Raw genomic sequence first — 26,216 nt, forward strand, 5'->3', positions numbered from 1 at the left:
TGTTGTTTTGATCATGTTTTGTGTGTGTTTTGATTTTGTTGAAAATGTTTTTGAATTGTTTCTTTAATTTGGATGTTATGTTGTTTTTAGTGTATTCTGTCAGCCTGCCTAATTGCTGTCTAATGTCATTTATTTGTGTTTCTATTCTTCTCTTCTAGGCAGGCTTGTGATAGAATTGTTTTGTGTGTATCTGTCTGCGATTGTATTTTCAGTCCATGATGTGTCACTGCTGTGACTGCCCCAGCATAAACTAATGTATGAATATCTGAGAGTGTAGAAATTGAATGAATGTAATGTGGTAGTAGGTGAGTGTTTACATAATTTAGTGTTTTTCCTACTTCCTTTGTTGTGTTGATTTTTGGTATTTGTGGTCTTTGTGCAGGATCTGTACCTGTATATATATTTAGTGAGTGTTTCCAAATATAAGTGAGAGAATATTAACTAAACCTTTGTCTATGTTATCAGTGATAGATGAAGAAGTGTCTGTAGTATCATTAGTGGTAGTTGTGTGTGTGCTTGTTGCTGGATTATACATGATCTTCATTAATGTTAAATGTTTCTGTCTGTTGATGTATTTGATCAGCAACCTGTTGTTTGATAAGTTCAAGTGTTGTTTGTGGAATAAGGTTTGTGTATAATTGTTCTTCTTTGATTAACAACCCTTTGTTTGGTGACAGTGAGATGTGAGGATATTGTTGTGTGAATCTATGGTGTAGTTATTGTCTGTATGCTGTCATGTATGTTTTGAGTTTTGTGATGGTATAGTAAGTACGGATAATAAACTCGTTCATTTCCATTGTCCATTTTATCTGTTGATATAGTTTCTAGCCTTTGTGGTCTGTGGATGCATTGCCACAGAAACACCAAGGCTAAGTTAGTTCCTCACATCTGCCGAGGGCATTGCAGTAGCCATGCTTGGGCTGGCACTGCTTTTGCCACCGGTAACCAAAGGAGACTGTGGCATGTTTTTCAAATGTGAGCCTCTGCCTAACCCACACACGCAGACCTTGTTATCCTGGGAGACGTCTGAGCCGGTATCAAACTTAGATCTGGATTCTACCATGATAAATGTCTCCACAGAATGTGGGTGTGGTCACTCTTAGCTTCATTTCTCTCCATAGACCTTACTGGCATGGGTGTCCCTACCAGGAGCTTGTGCTCCAGCCTGCATTTCCCTACGAATCAGTAAAATTACTGGGCTCTCCCACTACGACCAGGTGGTGACCACAGGAGAGTTATTATTATTATTATTATTATTATTATTATTATTTATGATCGTGCTACAGAAACGTCTTTTAGTTTTTTTCATTCTGTATAGAAAGCTACAGCTTTATCCATTATTGGATGACTAAAGCACATATACTATACAGTAATAATTTTATATATTTTCAAAATTATTACTAAGCATTTCAGAAATTTTCTAAAATTATATATTATATAATAAAGTATTAATTGTTTCAGAGATCTACATTTTAGCTATAATGATTAAAATATAAAAAGATAACATACTGCTAGTTTTGTGTTTTGGCTTCCCACAAGTTGCTTTTTTTTTAATGTGGTCTTTATAATTCTTTCTGCTCCAATCATATAACTGTGGATAATTTCTGATCATTTGTCAGTTTTTCATTGATGTATTTATCTGCATCTTGAATTAAGTGCTTTCCTTCTGTCTGATAATTGAATAAACAAACACTAGTTGCAAAAATTGATAGATTGAACAAACCAAAGCTCAGCAAAAGTTGAGATATTTGTAATCCCTAATGACTTGATCAAAAGGTTACTGAATGGAGACAAACTGGCAATTCATATCCATTTTGTACAGTTCATATTTCAATGTGAATCTAGTTTTACACAAAGATTGATTCACTTTAGCATTTTTCATTATCCAAATGCAAAATAGATCTTTCCAGTATTGCATGATAATATGCAGAGCCTATGGTGCATTAGGTTCACTATAACATTTACAATAAAATAAATTCATTCATTCAAAAAGAAACATGTAAATCATGTGGAAGTTTCCCAACAGTATGTAAATTTTCCAAACTTAAGAACATAATGAAAATTAAAAATATGATTTACACACATGTGGTTATATATGATGCCAACATTATGCATTTTCTAGTTGGTAGTTTGCTGCAACAATGCCTTATACTCATGAATACTACTGTGAAGTGATTATCCTTTCTGGAGAAATGAGATAAAATAAATGAGAAGAAATCCTTAGATCCCACAAGTGTTTTCTAGCCGCACCAAGAAAGATTATAATACTTCAACATTTTTGATTGTTTTTAACACAACCTAATTCAAGGAAGAAGAATACATTTTAAATATAGACTAATGCTGTCAATGTAGAACTTGTTAATTCATTTTGAAAATTAAAATTAGATGAATTTGTGTTAATAATGTGACTATCCAATGTCCATTGTGTTTACATATAAACTTTATAAAGTCTACCACTATGAGGAATCCAAGCTTAATCTGATATAAAGTTCTGAATCCTTGTGATTTTTCATAGATCATATGACCTATAACATTGTTCTCAGTTTTACAGCAATGTTGACTGACGTGATTGGGAACATGGCATCTCATAATGGGAGTGTAATTTTGGATTAATTGTAAAGCCTGTTATTCCTTATTTATCAATTGTCATTGCATAAGTGGATTATTATTTTTGTGAACTAAGTGCTTGCTTGGGGCTCTTTGGGATGACTTTAATCTTGTGATTACATCACATTATATTAAAGTCAAATGATTACCAAATTAAATTGGGCTACATTACTGTTACTAATAATTATTAAATACTGAGTAATTTAGTACTAGAGGTAATTATCAGGCTTTGAGATGTTTATATAGGTATAGGGACTGGATAAAGTGGTAGCTGGTTGAGTGTCATAGTGGGTGTGGGTGCCAAGTCGTTCTCGGTCGGCAACATGAGTAACTAGTATGGTTATATCTAAATTAAATGTCTGGAAGCAAAGAATTGGATGGAGGTCTGGGTAGCATAACTGGCAACACGTTCACACAGTAAGCAGCAATTGCGGGTTTTTGAGTTCCGTTCTGGACCAATTCTTTTCTTCCAGAATTTTCAAAATTATTTAATAAATATTAATTTAATTGTAATTATTAAATTTATTGAGAGATGATGCCTAATGCTTACCTCTAGTGCTAAATTATTCGGTATTTAATAATTATTAGTAGCAGTAGTTTAGCCCAATTTAATCTGGTAATTGTTTAACTTTACTATTAGTATAAACTAGATATAATCTTGGTTTCCCTACAACGGTTACAACGGTTTAAAACTTTTTAATAGTTTATGCTTAAATTACTATCAGAAATATTTAAAACTACAGTTTTAAAGTATAATTTTAATGTAACTAATGACATTTTGTTTTGTGATACATAGATTGGTTGAGACCCGTTCCTGGAGATGTCACTAGAGCTTTCTGCAGATTTTGTAAAGCTATTCTTCGTGCTCACCATTCCGATCTTTTAGTTCATACACACACGAGGAAACATGTAAGAAACACATCAATTTTTCTTACTTCCTGTAGATTCAGAGATGCTACAGAAGCCACCGACGAGGTTGCAGGTATGTTCATAAATATTTAACTAATAATTTTTTGATAATAAAATAAATAGATTTTCTTATTATATTAAAGAAAAAATAATAATTAAACTTTATACTGTTTTCTTTGAAGTAGATGATAATTCAGACACTCATCTCTGTGGCCGATGTGGAACTAGGTTCAAAAGTTTATCAACTTTCATTCATCATAAAGTAGAAGAAGGTTATAGACTATTTTACTCGCCATCCGAAAGAAACCAAACATTAATTCTTCCGCATTTACTAGAGGAACGAAGCGGCACCGTCGAAAGTAATAATTCATTATTTCCCGGAAATACAAGTGAAGCGCCTAGTTCAAATGTAACATCTGTTTCTATGACAATTGCTTCACTTCCTGAACAATATTCTGATAATGAGAATGACATTGAAATCAATAATAAAAATGTAGATGATGATTGTCAGGATAGCGCAGAATTTACTGGTAAGATAATCTAAAAATTATTATTTAATTTTAATACTAATAAATGAATTATCATAAAATATTTTAAGATTTAAATTTATTATCATTATTACATCTTTAGTAATATAATTTCTGTATAATTTTGTATTCTGCAATTTAAAAAAAAAATATATCCCATATTATTAAGAAAGGCCAGTTCTATATTGAACAGATAAAACTATAAAAGTATATTTATTTATTAAGTCAATAATCTTTTATGAATAAGTCCAATGCATGTAACTGTAGCAGAAATATCCGGCCCAAATTATACCTACTAAAAACAATGAAAAACAAACATTTTCAACAATTTTTAAATCATCATCTTTAGGTTAAAGCCAGTCGAACATCGATGTGAAAATTTGAATGTCTAAAAAATGCGTGAAGCAATTATTTTATTAGTTGGAAAACACCAATGTCATTATTTTTTAAGTAAAAAGATTTAATTGTACTTCAAAAATAGACCTCCATGCTTTGGAGAGTTTATCTGCATCCCTGTAATTTATTGCCATGTCCCAAAAATTAGCTTTGTATATTTCAAGAATCTCTAGATGTTTCAGATAAGTCCAGTTCCTACTAGGGTGTATTAATCTTGTTTCGTTAAGAAGTACACTTATTTTATTTTCAGATGCAAATGTTACTAATGTTGTGTGGTGGAAAGGCCCTTTTGGATAGAATAATGGTGCTCCTTGATACGCTTGTAAAGAGATCAAGCTGTTGCTCCTATGTAGACCTGTTTCTTGTTAAATCTGTTGTTTATAATGGGGATAGAATATACCCCAGATGAATTGTGTGTGTTGATAGGGTCCTTAGTATTCTGTAATAAAGAGAATATAGTTGGGTTTCTCATATAGGAAATACTAAGTTGGTTTGTTCTTGCAATTTGTTTGTATATATAGAAAGATGTTGGTTAAATCTGACAACTTTGTGGGGTTTAGATTCATCCTTCTTACATGTGTTACCAGTTTGATGTTTATGATGAGATTCTGGAAGAGACTGGAAGGATACCCAGGTTGTTTCACTCTGCTTGCAATATAGTTTAGTTTGATCTCTCTGTTGATGATGTTGGTGCAATGAGTGAACACGCTTTTGACTAGGGTTTGTAGGTCATTTTAAACATATATACCAGTCTCTAGATTCTGTTGGAATGGCTAATGGTTTATTCTCCAGTTTTCTATAAAAAACGTGGCCATCTTTGAGTGTAAGAAGGATGTCCAGGAAATGAACTTGGTAGTAGCTTTCTTGCTTAACATGGAGGTGAAGGTCTTGGGGATTGTTGTTGATGGCTTTTAAGAACTGGATTAAATTGGGTTTCTGTCACCAGATTATGAGAACATCATTAACATATTGGGTGTACAGAACGATTTGATCATTAAAAATGTGAGCACTTCTTTCTCAAGACAATGGAGAACTAGTTCACACAGGGTGCCCAATACCAGATTGTCCATTGGGGTCCCTCTGATTTGCAGGTATATTTGCCCTGAAATTGGAAGAATGAAGAATAACAAGTAATGTCTGCTAACTTTAAGATGTTTTGATGGTGTTTCTACAAATGAAAAGTATGTGGAAATAGGAAATCCTGAAGTTTGCAAAAACAAGATTCAAAATCACAAATGATGAATTCCTCGTTGACTAGGGAAATATTGTGTAAATTTTACAACATTTATGCATACATTTAGAATTAAAATATATTATTTTAAGACAGTTCCTTCTATCAATTCTCTCCAGATTTATTCATAAAACTGTTTTTACTGTTTAGGTGTCCCTTATTAAATTTTCAAATAATAATGACCAACAAATAATTTTGGGTCAATTTAAAGTCTTTATCCTTTTTTAACATTCCAACCAGATATACAAATGATTTACAACATGAAGATACAAACAGTTCTTTGTTAAAAACCAATTATTTGTTGATTGTTTTTATTTGAAAATTTAATAAAAATAAATTTATCCTTGGGAATTTAAAATTTATGTAGGTGTGTGTACCTTACTTTAATTATGGTGTGTTTGCTTTACAGCATTTTATTAATACAGTGCTTTTCAATTATATTCACGTCTGTTATTTTTGCAACTTGTCTTACTTTTAAATAGGCTTTCAGTAATTTTTATTTATTATTTTTACTTTTGCATTATATTTTAAGTGTGGCACTATTGGATACTTAATAGGTAATAGTGTAAATATGTTTTTTAGCCTTTTATTTACACTGAAAGATAATAGAAATATGAGTGAAAAAATGCTGTTTTTCACTTTAAGGCAATATTTGCTTTACAGTAGCAGTCTGAAACTTAACCTGCTCATTAGCAAGATATGCCTATAATCAGTAATACTAAGAATATAACTGTATATGTATGTCGCAGCCAGATTGTTAACTTAGCCCCTTTACAAAACGTCTAGCTGTGATAATATTAGATATTACAACACATAATGAGAGTGAAAAATTTATCTGAATGTAGTGGATTTAAAGATAATTTCAACAAACAACTAATGGAGATCTATGCAAAACAACATAGAAATTTGAACAAACCATGGATTAGAGAAAGAGTTTTTGAGATTATTAGACATATCAAAAGTGGTAAGATGGCTAAAGATTCCGATGCACAGCGGATGTCTATTGGTTATTATTGGTATTCAATGTATGATGTCATAAATACAGCCAATGAAGATTATCTTGTTTTTAAGAAAAAGTTACCTCATAATTCTATAGTAGTCTTGGTATCATACTTACTGAACAGTATTTGATGTATTGATGGAGTTTGATAAATCCTGTAGACATGATGATCATGAAAAAATGATAAATGGTATTAAAAACAGATTTTATATACAAAAACACAGTTGAAATATTTGTTGCTTTGTCCTACCTGCAAAATCAGTTGTAATTATAGTATACCTAAGAAAAGTATTGTGATCCAATCAATAATTCCTATAGATCTTATGGAAATGGACAAGTCGATTTAATTGATTTACAGTTAGTACCTGATGGAGAATATAAATGGATGTTAAACTAAAAAAGATAATGCTACTAGATACTTACACATTAGACCACTTCAATCAAAGTGGACGTCTTAAGTAGCTGTAGAACTGTTAAAAATTTTTTCTTTTACATTTTGGAGTTCCATATATCCTACAGGGTAACAATGACCAGGAGTTCATTGCAGAGATTCTCAAAAAAATTTGTAAATATGTAGCCAGAATGTAAAATTGTGCATGGCAGTTCTCGACATCCACAAACACAAGGTAGTATAGAACGCAGTAACCAAGATGTTGAAAATATGCTTAGATCTTGGATGCACAAAAGTAATTCGACAAAATTGTCGATTGGATGCTATTTTGTGCAATATCAAAAAATGAATCATATCATCGAGTCATTGGCAGATTACCTTATTGAGCCTTATTTGGTAGCGAGCCTAAAACTGGTTTACAAAGTTTTGATATTCTTGGTAGCATACTTTCATCTATTGAAACCAATTAGAAGCTAGAAAACCTGCAAACGATGATCAAAAAGTTGTAAAGGACATAGAAAACATTCTATATGATATTTCACAATGGACATAGCTATTGAATGTTTTCTTGATACTTTGATTAATGAAAATACCTTTTCTAACACAATAACCACAGAAAATAATGTAGATTTATCTCCTAGTCTAACCTGTCCAGTGTGTCAAAATGAAACCAGTGGAATTCATCAGTGCAGTTTCTGCTTTAAATCTGTTCATGCTATTTGCAGATTGTCTGAGGGTGATGAAGGTTAAGGATCAAAGATGATCTGTTTTTTATACAAAAGTAAGCATAATATATTAAAATAAAAGAGATGCACCTAAAGGAGTTAAATGCAATGCAGAGAAGATGGTTAATGACACTGCTAAGAAACTTACCCTAATAGATACTGGAAAAAGTATTTTTTTTGATGTACCAAAAATAGATCATGATCCTTTAGGTACCAAAAGTATTATGGAAAAAATTGTTGATTTCAGAAACAGAGTTTACAAAGTTGAGACTAAATCTGGAATAATTAAAAATTGGTTCTGTCGTTACAAATTTCAAGCATTGTCTAATGATTGTAATGATGAAATAGCAGAAAGATCAATATCTCTGTGAGAAACTGTGACTAGCTAATCATTATTTGGTGGGCAAGAATTTCGAGTTTTCTTGCAAACCTGTGAAATATCAGTGTCACACTTGCATGTTTTTAAAAAAAGTTCTTTGTAGATCTATCTTGGATTAATAAATAATACATCTACCGTATTTTACGGACTATAAGACGCACCTTAATTTTTAAGCAGTTTTTAAAAAAAAAAATACCTATAAGACGCACCTGAATTTTGGAGGCAATTTTTCGAAGAAAAAAGTGTGTCTTATAGTTCGTAAAATACGGTACTTGATATGTTAGTAGGCCTATTATTTTTTGACTGTTAAAGAAATTTAACAGTTTTAAAATCTTTTTCATTTTTATAATTTAATTTTGCACTGTTTAGTATGTCAAACTACCTACTTTTATTTATGTTGTAAGTTTACAAAAGTAATTCTTATCTATAATAAGAGTACTTAATAGCAATACATATTTTTAAAGATTTTAAATACCAATGAACAATTAAGTTGACTAGTTAATTAGATGATGTAATAAGTCTAGCAATAAAGAAAGACCAACATAGTGCTCTCAAGTATATGTATAAACATAGCCAACTGCATTTTAAAATGCAATAAAACAACAATCTGGCTGAATGTTAGTTAGCTTTATTATAAAATGGCACTGTTTAATCAAAAAGCTAGATACTTTGTAAAGCAGCTAAATTAACAATCCGACTGCGACATATACATACGTATACAGTTAAAATGGCTGCTCTGATTTTAATTTGTACTAAAGAAGTACATGTAGTGATAAGATTTTTATGGTCTAAGGGAATATTGGCAGTAATCCAACAAAGGTTAGCAGCATACTGAGAAAAGAATGTTTAATTACAGTAAAGTATGTTTGATTAAATTATTTTGTTCAAATGTATATGCACAAAAGCATCAATGAAGAAGGATGCTTTTCAATATCTACTACAAAATAAAACATTAAATAAGTTTGTGTCTAATTCCGATTGATAGGCAGTCACTCTCAAGATATTTTACTTGGCAATGTCTGCTAATTGCAGCACTTGTCGTTGAAACTTCCAGTTGATGTTCAGTCATTCTTGTAATCATCTTTAATCATTAATAAACTGCTGAATTATTAATTGGGCTATAATGATGATTAGATGTAAAGCAATAAATTTATCTTGTTATAGCTGAAATGATAATCCGGCAGTTCATTTGAAATTAATAATCAAATTGGGTTGATGTATATGTTAATACATTCTTGAATCATTCAGACTGCCATGTGTACAGAACATTCAAAGATGCAATCAATGATTTCTTCACTTTTTATAAAATGAAAAAATATAGTACATTTGTGATTTGTTACTCAAATTAAAAAGTTTTTTCTAGTGATGTCTTTTGCTAAACTATGAATCAAATGCTACTATATTAGCATTCATAGGAAAAATAGGCTTTATATACATATTTATGTTGCACATAATTGATTTTTTCAGGTGTTTTGTTTTAAAAATATTCAGTATTGTACTGTACTAAACTATAAATGAAACTTAATTAAGTTTATATTTTTAATGCCATCACTCTAATTCTAAAACACACCATAGGAGATGTAGGGTTTGGAATCGCCTAGGGAAGCAATCTCTGCCCTGTTTTGTTATAACGAACTTTCATAACGGAAAAGCCGTTGGGTTCAGCCGTTAGAAACGACCGTTAGGAGATCCGTTGTGTTTCAAATCGACGACAGACGGACGATCGGCCGGCGGGAAATGACCGTTGGCGGCCGTTGTGGAAGAATTCAAATTTGATTGGCGGACGATTCGAACGTTGGGACTATTTAAGCAGTAGTTTCGGCGGGAACGGGAGCTCGTATCGTGAGTTTGTACCGGATCGGCTGGGTTCGTATCGGGAAGATCGGATCGGATTGGATTAGGATCGTTGTTACCGAAGTTCTAACTGTCTCGCTCGTTGGACGCTTCGGAAATCTGGGGAAAGTAACTCCAGTGTTTTAGTACGAACTTGTTCCTGACTCGGAGGTGCTGTTAATTACAAGTCTGTTTGTGGAGGTCGTAAGGAGTTTCTTTCGACGAACGTGTACGGGAATAGTCGGTTGTCATTGGATTAGTATTTGTGCATATTTAATTGTGACTCTAATTTGTATTATTTTGTACATTTATATTGTAAATATAAATTTTGTGTTTCGTTAAACTGACTGAGTGGTTATTTTGAACATTACTGGAGAATTGATTATTTTAAAGTTTTCTTCTCTGTAAAAATTATGTACAAAGAGAAAAATTTTTAAATTATCAATTGTAACAAGTGTTGTTAACTAATAAGTTAGAAAAACAGTATAAATCCAGTAAGTAATGTTCAACAACTGTATTGCCATGCTCTTCTGTAGTTATTGTATAAACAAATAATTATTGTATATACAGAAATATACAATAACTATTTGTTGTAATGCTGCATCGTAATGTTATTCTGAAAGCATTTTAAACATTAAAAAGTTTTTAAATATTTTTTTACGTCTTTGTCCTTACTTTTTACATGTCTGTGTGTATATATTTGTCTACTTGGACTTTGTTTATTAATAGAACTTACTATACTGGTGAAGTTTCTGATTAGCAAAGATCTTAGTCAAAAGTCAAAACAAAATATCTTTATTTTCACCTGTGCACTCTTTTGTGCGTTTTGAACCCAAAGGCCCCTCTTCAGCAGGTTTGCATTATTTACTTTATTGTTCAATATTAAAACAACATCAATACTGACATAAAGTATCAAAAACAGAGCATAACGTACCTATCTTAATGTTGTTTAAATAATGCTGAGCTTGGTTAGTTTTTTTTTTGGTTTGATGTTTTTCCGTATTCTTATTTCCTTTTTCCTTTGACTTTTGACTAAGATTTTCTCTCTACTAATTAGAAACTTCACCAGTATAATAAGTCTTATTAATAAACAAAGTCCAAGTAGACAATATATACACAGAAATTAAAAAAGGAGTTCAAATTAAATTTTTGTTACCAGCAAAACTTATTTGAATCAACATGATCATTAAGTAGTATAGTTGAAAGCATTATTAATGGTGCATAACATAGCAAATTGTCTGTTCATGATGATTCTTTGTTACTAGTTTGAGCAGTATGTAATACTTTACTATAATCTGACTATATGAATTAAATAATCATTCTATTAGACAATGTACTAAAGACTTCTTTTATTGACATTTTTATTAGAACCAGAAGATATAACGAACAGTAGCAACGAAGGAGAAAAAATTAAGGAGTTTTTTGCCTGCTGCTTTTGTGAAAAATTATTTGAAAGTTTAAAATCTGCACAGACACACTTGAAAACAAGCCATCATGTTCTAATTAATGGAGATGAGGAAAGTAATGAATGTTTGATGACAAATACAAAAATTGAACAAGATCTGGAATGTGCACATTGTGATAAGAAATTTAAAGAGGTAATTTTTATAATTTACTAAATAACAAATTAAAAATACATTAGTAAATTTTGATTTTTTTGCAGGTTTATATAAATGACAAAAATAAAATTTTAAATCACAATTCCTAACCTGACTAATTTGTACATAACTTAAATATAAATTTCTTAATAAATATAATTTGTTCTTTCAAATACAGGGTGCGGCGCCAAAATCCGGACAAATTACACATTTTTTTTCCAAACATACTTTATTGCAAAAACGAAAAGGTTTACAAATTTTTTTTTTTAATCACATTGTTTGTAAGGTCATAAAGAATACATTTACTCAATATATTCCCCTCCTGCTTAAATGACTGCCTCCATTCTTGGTCTGAAGCATGTGCATGCGTGCTTTAATGTGTCACGATTGATATCAGTGAATGCCGCATCAATAGCGGCTCTCAATGATGCGATGTTTGCATGTCTGGGCTTGTTCGTGACCCTTACAACTATGCGCCATACATAGAAGTTCAAAGGATTTAAATTTGGGCTGTTGGGAGGTCAGAATTCTTTTGACCAAAACATGTTGACGTCCGACAACCAATTTTGCACCAAATGACTTGTGTGGGCGGGCGCACCATCCTGCTGGAAAACATACGGCTTTCCAGATAACACAGTTTCCATCCATGGTTTCACTATATTTGACAGAGCATGCAAATAAACTTCTTTTGTGACATTTTTCCCTTTGTTAAAGAAATATGGTGGCATGACATCACCCTCACTGGACACAACACCTAGCACATGAACATTTGCCAGAAATTTCGTTCTTGCAATAATAGGGACATCTTCTGGGTCGTGGGCGAGCCAGCGGTCATTCCTTTGATTGATTTTCACATCAACAGTAAAAATTTTCTCGTCAGAAAAAAATCAGAGTCGTTTGGCAGCATTGTTTCTTAAGAAATACAAAAGCAGGTTACAGCGTTCAACTCGCTTTGTCCTGGCAGCTTCAGAAAGCATCTGTCTCACTTTAATTGTGTAAGACTTGTAGCGCAGGTCCTCCTCAATGATTCTACACACAGTTTTCTCACTCACACCAACAACCGATGACAATTTTCGGATCGACTGACCTGGATCCTCAAAAATCAGCTCCTGAGCCTGTTGAATGATTTCAGGCATCCTGACAACACGCTCCTTCGAGCGAGTTTTCCTTGCTGGTGTTGTAAAACTTTTGTTGGATTTCTCCGACTGATTGTACCTTGCAACGACATCACACAGTCGATCTCGGGTACCCGAAGAACCGAATGATTTCTGTTGCCAAGCGCCCAGCGCGAACACTTTTGATAATTGCAGCTCTTCGGTTATACTCCGCACTTGGCTTCAACATGGCAACTGTTTCGTGGTTATGATGGTTTAGTACACATGTCAAGCTATTTGAACGCCAAACACGACATCTATCGGTGGTACAGAATGGCGGGAATTTGAAATTGAATTTTGTCTGGATTTTGGCGCCACGCCATGTATTTAGATTTTAATTTTGAGTATGTGTATGTTTGAGATATATGTACCCTTTCAATACTTGTCAATAAATGTAATGATTACACTCAGAAATTCCTGACACCAAGAAGGGTACTCCCACTACTAAAGTTTTTAAGTGTTTTTTGGATGGCAATGACAGTTTCATATATGAGACTAGGGATAAGAAGATAGAGTAGGAAATGACAAGATTTAGTTGGAAAGAGTCACTCAGCACAATTTACTACACTTAAGACATTTATTAGATGGCACGAAAGTTCATACTGCATGTTACATTACACCTCTAAGTAGGACATAGCATTTGCAGTTGTACAAGATATTGTCGCAGAGAGAGAGTACAAGTTTTGGTACCTTTGAATTTGAACTAGAATTTCCTTGTTGATGAGCACAGGAAATCAGTCTTTGATATTGACCAACAGTTCTCATTGAGGCAAAACTTCAAATGTTGGACATAAGTAGAACACAACCAGAAAGGTGGTGAGAAAAACGTACAAAGAAGGCACACAAATGGCCTGCAGATGGGTAATAGCACACAGACACAGATCTTATAAGCTTGAAGAATGGGTAGTGACTGATCAAAATAGGCCATTCCTTGTTGTATTCTAAAGTAAAAATTCTCCAGAGATAACTAAGAGTTAAGGGAAAAGGTGTTATAAGGTGTCACAATTGACTCTGAGAAAGTGTCAGTTGACACAGTTCAGAAACTTCTATATAACAATTTTTTTTTTTTTTTTGTAAGGATCATCATTCATTAAAAGTAAATTACTTTTATCTGGGTCGAGTTTGGACTTAGGTTTAATTTCAGGTACCAATCTGTAAACCTTTGTAAAACCGGGCTCCAGTGTGAGAAATACTGATCATTAGCTTTTAAAACCATTGTAATCCCCCCAGCTGCTGGTTGTAAAGATGGGGAAAGAAATTAGGTCCAAATGCTGTCATTGACAGATAAACAATTTACACTTAGAAAATGTCAAAAATGTTAGAAAGGTAATAATTTTGACAACTATGGTGTAATTTTTGAGGTTAGTGAGATTTTATTTTATTTATTAAGTCATCCAATTGGAATTTGAAGAACTGTTAATATAGTGTTTAAGCATTACTAAAAAAATTAATATGTTGTGAGAAATCAACAAAGGCTCAAAAAAAGAAAGACATTGTAGCAAAGTTTGGAATTCCTGTGAGTAGTTTATCAACCATAATAACAAATTGTGAATCAATTTTGAAATTAGCTGATGATGCAGACCTACAGGAAAACATGCTATTGGGTTGTTCAGAAAGTAATTTTGTTTTTTTACCACCAGAGGGATTCGTTTTATTTTTACCCGTCATTTTCATTCTAAACCACATTGTCGTTATATATTTTGACAGCTGACATTTTAAGGCTTATCTGTAAAAAATTTTTTTGATTTTGTGCAATTTTTTTTTTGTTTGGTCCCATCAAATATGGAATATCAAAAGCAGCATTTTTAGCATATATTTTGCTTTTTTATTACCAAAAAGGTAAGAGTGCTGTTCATGCAAGAAAAAAATTGTGCAACGTGTATGGATAAGATGTGTTGACAGAACGACAGTGCCAAAACTGGTTTGCAAAATTTTGTTCTGGTTTCTGGAAGGCCAGGTGAAGCTGAAGAAGACGAAATAAAGGCATTGATTGAAGCAAACTGCCGAATAACAACATAAGAAATTGCTAAGAGATTAAATTTGTTGAGTTCGACCGTTTATGATCGCGTGAAATGACTGTTTCATTTCAAAGCTCGATATATGAGTTCCACATATTCTTAAAGAAAGAGATTTGCTCCATTGCATTAACATCTGTGATTTGCTTCTCAAAGAAAGAAAATGACCCATTTTTGAAGTGAATCATAACTGGTGACAAGAAATGGATTGTATACAACAATGTCGAATGCAAGTGATCATGGAGTAGAAAAGATGAGCTGGCTTGAAACACTTCAAAAGCCGATATTCTTCCAAAAGAAAGTGATGCTCTCTGTTTGGTATTTTTTTTTTAAGCTTCTACCAGACAATTCCACAATTTATTCGAAAGTGTACAAATTGAGTGATACCATCAAACAGAAAAGGTGCAGTGTTTCACCATGATAATGACAGATCTCACCCAAGTTTGGTAAAGTTTGGTCAGAAACTGTTACAGCTTGGATGAGATGTGCTGCCACACCTACCATATTACCAGATCTGGCACCCTCAGATTATTACTTGTTCCGGTCTTTACAAAATTTTTTAAATGGTAAAGCGTCTACTTCAAATGAGGATATCAAAAATCACTTTGATCAGTTTTTTGTAAACAAAGATCAGAAATTTTATGAACATGGAATCATGCTACTACCAGAAAGATGGAAAAAGGTATGGGACCAAAATGGTCAATATATAATTTAATAAAATATTTACACATACGAAAGTCGTTTTTTCCATAAAAAAATGAAATTACTTTCCGAACAACCCAGTAAAACCTGCATTTACGTCAATGTAGATGAAGCATATTAAGAAGTGAAAACGTTTTTTTTAATTGTTCTGTGCAATAAAAGTTACAATTTTTTTAATGAAAATGTAATTAAATTAAGTTATAAGTACAGTATTTTAACACACAAATGTAAACTTACTTAAAACTATGTTTATATTCATTTAAATTACAGTGAGTGATCGTTTAATGAACAATCCATTCCAAGACTATGGTTGCTATCCAAATTGTTCGTTCGATTTACCATAGATTTTTGTGGGAATTTGATTAATTCATTCTGGAGACCCTTAAAGAGTAAATAATAAATTATATACTTTCTTACTATGTTTATTTACATGTAGTAACAAACTAAAAGCAATCTCTCCATTTTCTGTTTCTCAGATATGATTTTCGTTACTCCTTTATCTACTTGAGTGTTTTTAATTATATCTTTCTTAACTGAGATTGTATCTACTGTAGACCTGTCGAAGTCGTCGGCCCACAATATCAGACATCTGCCCACTCTCTACCTTGTTAAAATAATACTTTGTTTACCAAAAAGTGTAAATTCTGTATAGCAAAATTTCCCTACAGTACATTTATGTATATGTATATACATTATTATTCATTTCAGGTATCAATTTGTAAATCTTTGTAAAACCATGGCCCAGTGTGAGAAATACTGGCCATTAGCTTAGCTTACATCTATATGTATAAAATTGAATTCACATCTATCTCCTGTCTGAGTATCATATGAGAACAGCTAAACCATTCCTATGAAACTTTGTACTATACACGTACTCAGCATACACCTGGGAGGGATTGAACAATTCTTCTTTTCTAAAATCATATGAGGTTTGATAGAATTATATCATTTGCAAGAATAAATAGTTCACGTCAGTTTTTATCTGATCTTCCTCACGAATAGGAAGTATCTGGAGACCAGCAAGTTTGAAGTGAACAGATGCATTTAGATATAACCATACTAGTCACTCACTAATTAATTAATAGCTAAAAAAGCAAAGATCAGATAGAGGTGCATATAGCGTAACTGGTACTGCATGGTAAGCAGAAGTTTTGGGTTAAAATCCAGCTTAGGGTTGATTCTTTTCTTCCAGATAGTTCTAGATTAAAAATATATTTCTAATTATTAAATTTAAAAAATAATTATTTTAGGATGGTGGCTTAACTATCTATCTCTCTAACCAAATTGTTTTGTATGCAATTATTTAATTAGGCCAATAAATAATCCAGCAGATTGTTTGTTAATACAAGTGTAGTTATTTATGTTATACTCCGTGCAAGATAAAGAACACAGTGTGTATCTATTGAGAAAGAATGTGTCTGAAATAAAATATAATATTAAACAATGATGCAAATAACAGAGTTTATAAAATAGTCTTGTAATTTTAATTAAAACAACAAATTAGGCAAAAGGCATTTTCTAGAAACACCAGTTTTAAATTGACATATTTGATTTTGAAAATTTTATTTAAATGTTTGACGTTAAGTTTAATCTGTTTCCTTTATTGTATTGATGTGAAATTATATACAGTGAAATTCTCTTAACACTGCATCCGGTATGCTGGTGAATCTGATAAACCAGCTGGTCTTTGGGGAGTATCGGTGCACTGCGTATTCATCCGTCTGTATTTATATGCAACTAGGTAGTCAGTTAATTAAAACTAAACATAATAATTAAATTAATGTGTAAACTATATAGATATAGAATATAGAATTGATATAGATAAAAGCATATAAAGCACAAAGTAAGATAAGAGTGTTCTTGTTTCAAACCAACCAAGGTTAGGAATAATCTGGAAAAATTGAAACGGAATGTTAAACAACCATAAAATGCAGATTTGCATGTGAAGATATGTAAAATTTTGTCCAGGGAATAAAAAAAAAACAGAAAAAATTCCTTGATTTGATGAAGTTTCAGATTTTAAGATTTTAGAATCTCAAAAATTGGAAGTGTTTGTTATAATTTATTATTAACATAAATGATATATTCTTAATATTAAATATCTTGCTGCAAATGTTAGACCTTAATCATTTCAAGTATGTTTGAGATGAATAAGGTGGAATAAATTTGTTATGTTATGATAATGAATATAACATTATAAGGAATGGTAACAAGTAACACATACTGGATCCGGCTTGAAAATGGGCAATTATAAACAAACAGTTATTAACATTTTAATATTTATTAACAAATTTTCATGTATGGGATTTCAAACAACATAATGTAGTTTGCCATTTATGTTTTGAAAATGACATGCAAGTGACCCTCATTCATGTCCAAATACTCTTTGCATCTTTGAAGTATGTCATGCGTAGAGCAGCACAACATATTCTTGAATATGTTATTGACTGCATGATAAATTCATGCCTTAAGAGATAAAATATTTTGTGGATGAAAATTGTGATATATGAACATCATTCATAAAATATTGAATAAAAACTTTAGTGGTTCAGTTCTGACTATCAAGAAAGAACTGCTCCTGCTATATATTTTAAGAATCAGATGAAATGTATTTTGAAACCGTGCCAGTAATTCTTGTTGTTTCTTAAACTCTAAGGTTCAGATACACAGACACTTGGCAATGTTCATCAACATTAGTCGACATTTAGTCGCCAAAAACCTTAGTCTCTAAGGTTTTTGGCAACTAAATGTTGATGAACATTGCCAAGTGACTGTGTATCTGAACCTTATAAAGTTTAAGAAACAATCAGATAAAATGTTAATTTTATTTATAGTATTGTAATTATAATTTAATGTTATTAATCTTTAAGTAATAATAATTATTATTGCAATTTTATTTTTGGTAGTATTCTGCTTTAAGATCTCATCTGCTGATCCATACTTCCAATGACAGATTTACTTGTATCCATTCTGGTTGCAAATTTTCAACTAAAGATAAAGACACTCTAGAGATACATGCAAAGACACACAGTGGTAAGTATACTGTATATATGTATATATTTTGTAATATTTAATCTTAAAAAATTTTATGAAAGCATATTTATGCTATATAACGTGCATATTTTATTGAATTCAAATTAAATGAAAATATTATTACAGTAGAGTCCCGCTAGTCTGAACACCACTAATCCGAACGTGTTTCAGTTGGCGGAGAGAAAATTTTTTAGCTCGCAAAATATATGTTTTTTTTTTTTTTGTATTTTCCAGTTGAATTTAAATGGTATTAATGGTAGAAAAAGATTTAGAATTCCACAATTAAAAAAAAAATTGTATTTATTGTAGTACTGTATTAATACTGTACGAAATTAATAAATCAGTGTTTGACGTGGCCTATTAAAACAGCAGATCTGTACTGTACTTACACACAAAAACAGAAACAAAAATCATTGATGGTGTTGGATCTATATAAACCAGACCTGTTTTACTGCTTGCTTCTGCATTATTTCAATTATTCGGCTAATCCAAACAGGACTTGGTCCCAATTGGTTCGAACTAGTGGGACTCTACTGTAGTTGAATTACATTTCATAAAGCATTGTTTTATTATTTTGGAATACATATCTAAAATTCATACACATATAAAATTTATTCATACAAAACTTATTTTGACAGGAATATATAAGTTACAGTTATAAGTATTGATAAATTTATAAATATCCAATATATTCATTAGAGATTACGATAGATAATAATAATCATTATTTTCAAAATGATGTGTGTGCATTATTTTTTTCAATAAAAATCAATTAAAATTAATATAAAATTTCACATAAGTCTACAGTTATACGAAATATGATGAGACACTTGATAGTGAAATGTGATAATCAATGAATTATATGTTATTGTATTCTCGTGAGGAATATTAATGTTTGTTAGATGAGTGTATTAATTTAATTAATTTTTCTATAATTCATCTTTTGTTTAACAAAAACTAAATGACGAGAGATTTTCCTTGCTGAGAAATTCAGTATTATTTACAGTAAAACTTCTAAATGTTGAATTTCAAGGAAACAAACAAATAGCCAGTTTGAGATATGGAAGTAAATAAAATATGGAAAATTTTTTTATTTAGATGCAAAGTACAAAGCAGTAGAATAAGGGATGTAATTCTGCAATATATTTAAGTCAATAATTATTTAAATAAACGTTTGAACATAGCCATGGCTAGTGCACAACTCAGGTTGAAGACAAAGGAACGCGACAAAGGTCAAAGGTATGGGGTGTCACCCGACTAGGTCAAGGGGCAATTCGATGTGGGTTATCACCTGGCAGTTTACATACATGACACTTAATCAAGAATTTGTGGAACTTAATAGAATGGTCAGCTTCAGGAAATCAAAAAAAATTATACATACTAAATTATATTACATAATTTATATAATTTATACTAAATTATATTAATAGTACAGGTACTCCTCACTTTATGACTAGGGATTGCAATTGCTGGATCCCTCATCCAGCAATCCAGCTGGATCCAGCGCAATCTTCGGCCTGCTGGATCCGCAAATACTCAATTAAGTTTCTAAATAATTGCGCAAAAGTCTACGTCGTTGCGTTGCCGCTTTGCTAACTACTAGACTGCTACTAATTACTTACTCACTACTTTACTAACACTAATAATTAAATTACTTATAAATAAACTATACCTTAATCAATCCAACAAAATTTAATAAAATAATAACGTATTCAATCGCTTTTAACGATCTTCCTCAGTTACAAAAAAATACAACATTAACTATAGAACATAAAATGTGTTTGGAATAAATGTAAAAAGAATAGTGCTTAATTACATTCCATTTTTAAACAAGATACATAGATGTACTGCCAGGTCTGATAATTTTCGTATTGTATACCGACGTAATCCCATTGTTTTCAAACTTTTAAGAAACGATAAAAAGAAAGAGGATCGGAATTCAACAACGAATATATATTCGGTGCCTTTACACAACTAACGTTTCAATTCCAAGCTTGTTTATGTGGGTGCAATGATGCGCAGTTTAAAACGAAGGCTCGAGAGCACAAATATACAATCAGTAAGAACCTTGACAACACTGCGCTAGCATCATACGCAAGACAGAAGGATGTTAACGTCCAATGGGATCAAGTGGCAATTATAAAAACGACGACGAATAGGCAAACGGTCAAACATCTTGAGAGATTGGAAATCTGCAAGGCGCACATGACAACTGGTTGTATAAACCATAGAGATGCGGACTCATTGTCTACCATGTGGAGATCCTTTTACATTAATTAATGTTATTAACGGACAATGCTGGTTTCGTTGGATCTTACGTACAGGGTGTTTTTTTTTAAACTGACGGTACTCAGAGACATCTGTAGAGCAATCTAACAGCCGAACTGTCGCCAAATCTGGGAGAGTGACTAAGGACGACATGGGAAAGAGATTCCACAAAGAAAAAAGTAGTACCCGAATTTTCCGGTAGGGGTGGATTTGGCGCTGTTGTAGCAAAACAGCTAAAAATCTGCATAAAATCCAGCTGCAATTAACAAACACACGAATGAATAATCAGACAGAGGTTTCAGTGTAATAACGAAAGTTTAATTAATCAGCAAATAACTTTCTCTCTTCTTCAATGTGATCACCGTCCTGCTGGACAACTCATTGCATCCTGAACACCGTGTTCTCTATGGCCGAACGTAACATGTCCGCAGGAATGTTCATCACAGTTCGAGAAATGTTGTCTTTCAAAGTCATGAAGTTTGGGACACTACCAAGATAGACCTTGGACTTTAAGTAACCCCACAGGAAAAAGTAACATGGGGTTAGATCCGGGGAGCGAGGCGGCCATGCAAGTGGAAAAAAGCGACTGATGACCCTTTCTTCAGTGAAGTGCTGGTAGCTTTTTTGCTACAACAGCGCCAAATCCTCCTCTACCGGTGAATTTAGGTACTACTTTTTTCTTCGCGGAATCTAATTTTCCATGTTGTCCTTAGTCACTCTCCCAAATTTGGCGACAGTCCGGCTGCTAGATTGCTCTACAGATGTTTCTGAGTACCGTCAGTTAAAAAAAAACACCCTGTATATATTTTTTCCGCTATTTATTTTGTTTATTTATCTATATTTTGTCCGTTTGGGCATTTTCCGTTAATTTTCATATTTATTCCGAACACATTTTATGTTCTATATTTAATGTTCTATTTTTTTTTGTAATCGAGGAAGATCGTTAAAAACGATTGAAAACGTTATTATTTTATTAAATTTTGCTGGATTGATAAAGGTGTAGTTTATTTAATATATTCTACTTCCAGTACATAGTTTTACATACCTATAAATAACTACAGACTAATATGTAGAGCCTATATATATGAAAACTGGTAAGACTGATAGCCACTTAGCCACTGATTATCCGTCCTTACATTATTATAATATATTAATATAAATTAATCAGTAGAATTACCTTTGCTATTATTTAACTTAAAGATTACATTATAATTATAATCTAAGTAAACATTTAAAGTTAATTATCTCTATCTCAAATGTTAAACCGAACCAAAGTTAATTTTACTACCTAAATGTGTAAAAAGTTTTACTGATTTATAGCGACCAGTCTAAATAATAAAAGCTTTTAAAGTATTTTTTTAAATGTTTTATTTCATTAAAAAAACATAAATTGCAGGATAGATAGATAGATAACACTTTATTGCACCAAAAATACATCCACGCTGGATCCAGCTGGAATGATTTCAATCCAGCAAAAATCCAGCTGGATTCAAAACACTGCTGGATTGCAATCCCTATTTATGACCTATCTGCTTAACGACCAATCGAGTTTCGATCTGCAATTCGGGGAATCCCCTTTCTTGGCTTGAGTGTCGGTCAGTGGCGGATGGTGACATGCGCACTAAGCGTACTATAATAGTCTTTTCATGAATAAATTTGAAGTTTGTTGCATAATTTGTATAATTTTATAACGATCCTATATTCCCGGCGCAAGTTCCTCGCTTATTGACGTAGTCGTCGGAACGGAACTCGGTCGTAAAGTGAGGAGTACCTGTAATGTAAATTAAATGTTGCTATTTTTTAACAATTATCATTTTAGCTTCCTAAAAATAAATGTAGTGAATAGTGTAACAGTTATAGAATTTTTAAGATCATTTTAAATTATCAAATAATTTGGTATATTTTTGGTAAGATACAAGATTGGAGATTTTATTGCATTTACAGATTTATCAACGATACTTCATGAAAGTTCATTATCATCAATAAATCTATTGAAGGATAATACTGACAATAAGTAAATTTTTTTATTTTAACTTCTCTATTTTTTTTATACTGTACCAAAATTCAAAACACTGTTAAAAACAATACAGACTAACGTGTCTGGGTTTGTGACAACTTACAGAGGACTTTGAATGGAAAACTGGCCCATATTTAGGCGCCATAAACATGAAGAAAATCCAGAATGGGGCCAGCTCATTGACAAGATGCAAATCTCCAATCAACTACCAGTGTTCAATAGTTTTATTTATTTGGCCACTGGTGGACCTTTTTAATATTATTCATTTTTTATGTTTGATGAGAGAGATTGCTTTTCTAATTTCAAACTGCTAACAAGTTGTTTGGATTATGCTGTACATGGATAAGTTGATGATCGACTAAACCCAAGACAAGTTGAGATGTGTTATGGACGATAAGTTAGCAAGACATGATTGTGTAGGGTTCTCTGTGTAGAAAGAATAAAGGATTTAATGAAAGATTTGTACAATGAAATGTAACTTTATATAAGTATTTATACAAATTTACATTTTTACAAGTGCTTTTGATCTAATTACAGAAGGTTATCATTCCTACTTCATAACTAAAATGGAATATACGTACGAATCTGTTTGAGATATTGTATATTTATATTAGTTAAAAACAATCAAGATATAAATTTATTCAAAATAAAGCAGAACCCCATGAATTTCATACCTTTAAAATCTCCTAAATCTTTTCAAAACAAATTTATTTAATGGTATTTTGTTGCTTTTTTTATTTAGGTAACACTTTAATAAATTTAATTTAATTACGAATTTGTTTTGATAGATACACAGTCATACATCTGTAGGACTTGTGGAAAAGTTTTTGCCGAAAATAATGAAGTATCTCAACACGAGTCTTTATGTCGCATAGTGACTTACGAAACTTCTTCAAGTGGTCCTACAGAAGATACAGAGAAACTACAATTATCCTTATCAGATAGCACAAATTCGGACAACAGTAATAGTCAAACCGAAGAAAGTGGAATAAATATTAGCAAAGTATCGAGTAATTCAAAAGACGTAACGTCGAACAGTGAAATGCCATCTATGATATATTTACCACTGCCAATGAAAGAAAAAGAAATAGAAAATTTAAGTGATGATACATTGAAAGAATACAAATGTTCAGCATGTGGCAAAAGCTTCTCTTCAATTGCACAGTTAAGATATCATTTGTATATTCATCTCTCAAATGATTCGCTTAATTGTAGTGTGTGTTCTTATGCGGCAAAAGATGAAACCGATTTACTCGATCACTACAACATCACTGCTCATAATCAGGTTGGTTTTTCTTTTCTTATTAATATTTTAGTTTAATATTTTAATTATTTGATATTAGGAAATTATCATTAGTATATTATCCCAAAAGGTTCTCTGTATCAGATCAACCAGCGATTATGGCTTGCATTTCATCTGAACATAACATACGAGAGAATCACGGTATACTTTTTCAAGCGATGTTACCATTAGTTTATATTCCTCGTCACATTTCTATTTTTATAAATAGCTCAGAAAATGTTTCTTTAAATTTGGTTTGTCTAGTTCGGTGAAATAAAGCAACACATGTCGACAATCTTCTGAGGAGGACTTTCTATGGGAAATTGGCCTCTATTTAGGTACTACGAAGATGAAAAAAATCCAGAAAAATCCACGTGTCCAACCCATTGGTCAGGCATGAAGAATGACCAACTACCAGTGTTCAATGGTTTTATCTGTTTGGCTACTGTTGGCCTTTTTTAATATTATGCACTGTTTGTTTTATGAGAGAGATTGCTTCATCTCTAACACAAACTCTTAACAAGTTGTTTGGATTATACATTGGATTAATTTTTAAAATTAATATTCTCAGCATAAGCAATGATTTTCTTATCTGTTTTGTCTAAGAAATTGCTATTTTTACATTTTAATTAATGTTAAGATGTAATGAGAAAATAGCATCGATTTCCATGTTTAAGATACTGATGCTCATTGGATTAATTTTCAAATAATAAGTCAAAATTTATTGTTTATGTGACTTTGTCACTTGTAGATTTTTATACAACAGAATAATAAAGAATATATTTGATTTTATTTTAAATATCAATGTAGTGCAGGAGTTTCCAAACTTTTTTGACTTTGAGGAGTCAACAGTCCTTTTATTAATTCCCTCATTTTTTTTGTTAATACAGTTAGTAATAAATAAATAAACTATTCTAATTACCAGAAAACACGAGAAAATGGTTTCCAAAAGCATTTTAGAATATTCTGTATAAATAATAAACATTGCATGAAAATTACCTAATTTGTATCTGGCTATATTTCTATATATTACAATATTAGACCTTTAAATTCCAACTGTTGTCCATCCATCTATCTTTCCTTAATCTTGAGAATGGAACTAGATAGAGGAAATCCAAGACCAGATATGGAAACCGTAGGGGCAAAAGGCCACAATTAACTGTGTGTGAATTTCCAATGCAAACTGGAAGTCAAGTTATTTGAATTCAAAACTTTTCCCCTGAAAGCAGTTAATAGGCGATCGGCACGAATCCATTGCTAATGGAAAAGTATGAGGTACAGGAGCAAGACACTACAGTACTAATTTGAGGTGGAGAGCAAATACTTGAAATGAAATAAATTAAAAATATGATTAAAAATTGCAGCCCTGCATTGTGACGATGTCACAATAAATAGTTGCTCGTATTTATTTATAATCTTGGTGGAATTATTATTTGAATTATATAGAAACTCAAACCCAAATTACAGTAGTAATTGAATAAAAGAGCCAGATTAACTATTGGGCTAAAACTTGGCAAATTAATTATATCTAAATTATATAATTTGGACTGAAGATAGGTAGTTTTACCAAATTAATTAATTTAGATTATTCTGGAAGAAAAAAATTGATCTGGTGGACTCAACTTTGCAACTTCTGCGTACTATGTAGATGCATTACAATTAGAGGATTTGATCTCGGGATCCCGACCACTTTTTAGTCCCTAAGTTTTTGGGATTAAGTCTTCCTCATCCCGAAAATCTCAGGATTGACATCATTTTAAAGAAGTTGCAAAATAGACTGCATGAAGCGAAACATTCAGTGCCAGTAGTACTCTTAACAGAATTGCTTGCCTATCATTTTAATATAAAACTTCTTGTATTTTGAACTAAAATGATAGGCAAGCAGTTCTCAATGGGTTACCTGGTAATATACTTCATTTTTGTATTTTTGAATTTTCGCGGGCGCCAATCGATTTTCTGGCACAGTCGAGAGCACTTTTGGTTGGTCGTAGAGTTCTAACATGACCCTTCAATAATTCTAATAAGTCATTCAATGGGGGAATATCGTCACCCTTAAGTGAGCGCTTCCACCAGCCTATGGTTGTTGCATCCAATTTAAATTGAATAATGAACATAAATATGCTCGAGAACTCGTCTATATTAAAATTTA

At 31.8% G+C, this 26,216-nt stretch overlaps 1 protein-coding gene across 2 annotated transcripts in view; it reads left to right on the forward strand.

The window, feature by feature from the left end:
- LOC136984114 (oocyte zinc finger protein XlCOF6-like) overlaps nucleotides 1-26,216 on the forward strand; it is a 44,374-nt gene that overhangs the window by 10,570 nt on the left and 7,588 nt on the right. For both annotated transcript variants that reach the window (XM_067281040.1, XM_067281041.1), the window contains exons 3-7: nucleotides 3,404-3,589; nucleotides 3,702-4,046; nucleotides 11,367-11,596; nucleotides 18,374-18,500; nucleotides 23,574-24,070. In XM_067281040.1, coding sequence (XP_067137141.1) covers nucleotides 3,404-3,589; nucleotides 3,702-4,046; nucleotides 11,367-11,596; nucleotides 18,374-18,500; nucleotides 23,574-24,070 — 1,385 coding nt within the window. The remainder of the gene's footprint in view (nucleotides 1-3,403; nucleotides 3,590-3,701; nucleotides 4,047-11,366; nucleotides 11,597-18,373; nucleotides 18,501-23,573; nucleotides 24,071-26,216) is intronic.

Source organism: Centruroides vittatus, unplaced genomic scaffold, assembly GCF_030686945.1.
Source record: "Centruroides vittatus isolate TY-2023 unplaced genomic scaffold, ASM3068694v2 contig_904, whole genome shotgun sequence".
NCBI lineage: Eukaryota > Metazoa > Arthropoda > Arachnida > Scorpiones > Buthidae > Centruroides > Centruroides vittatus.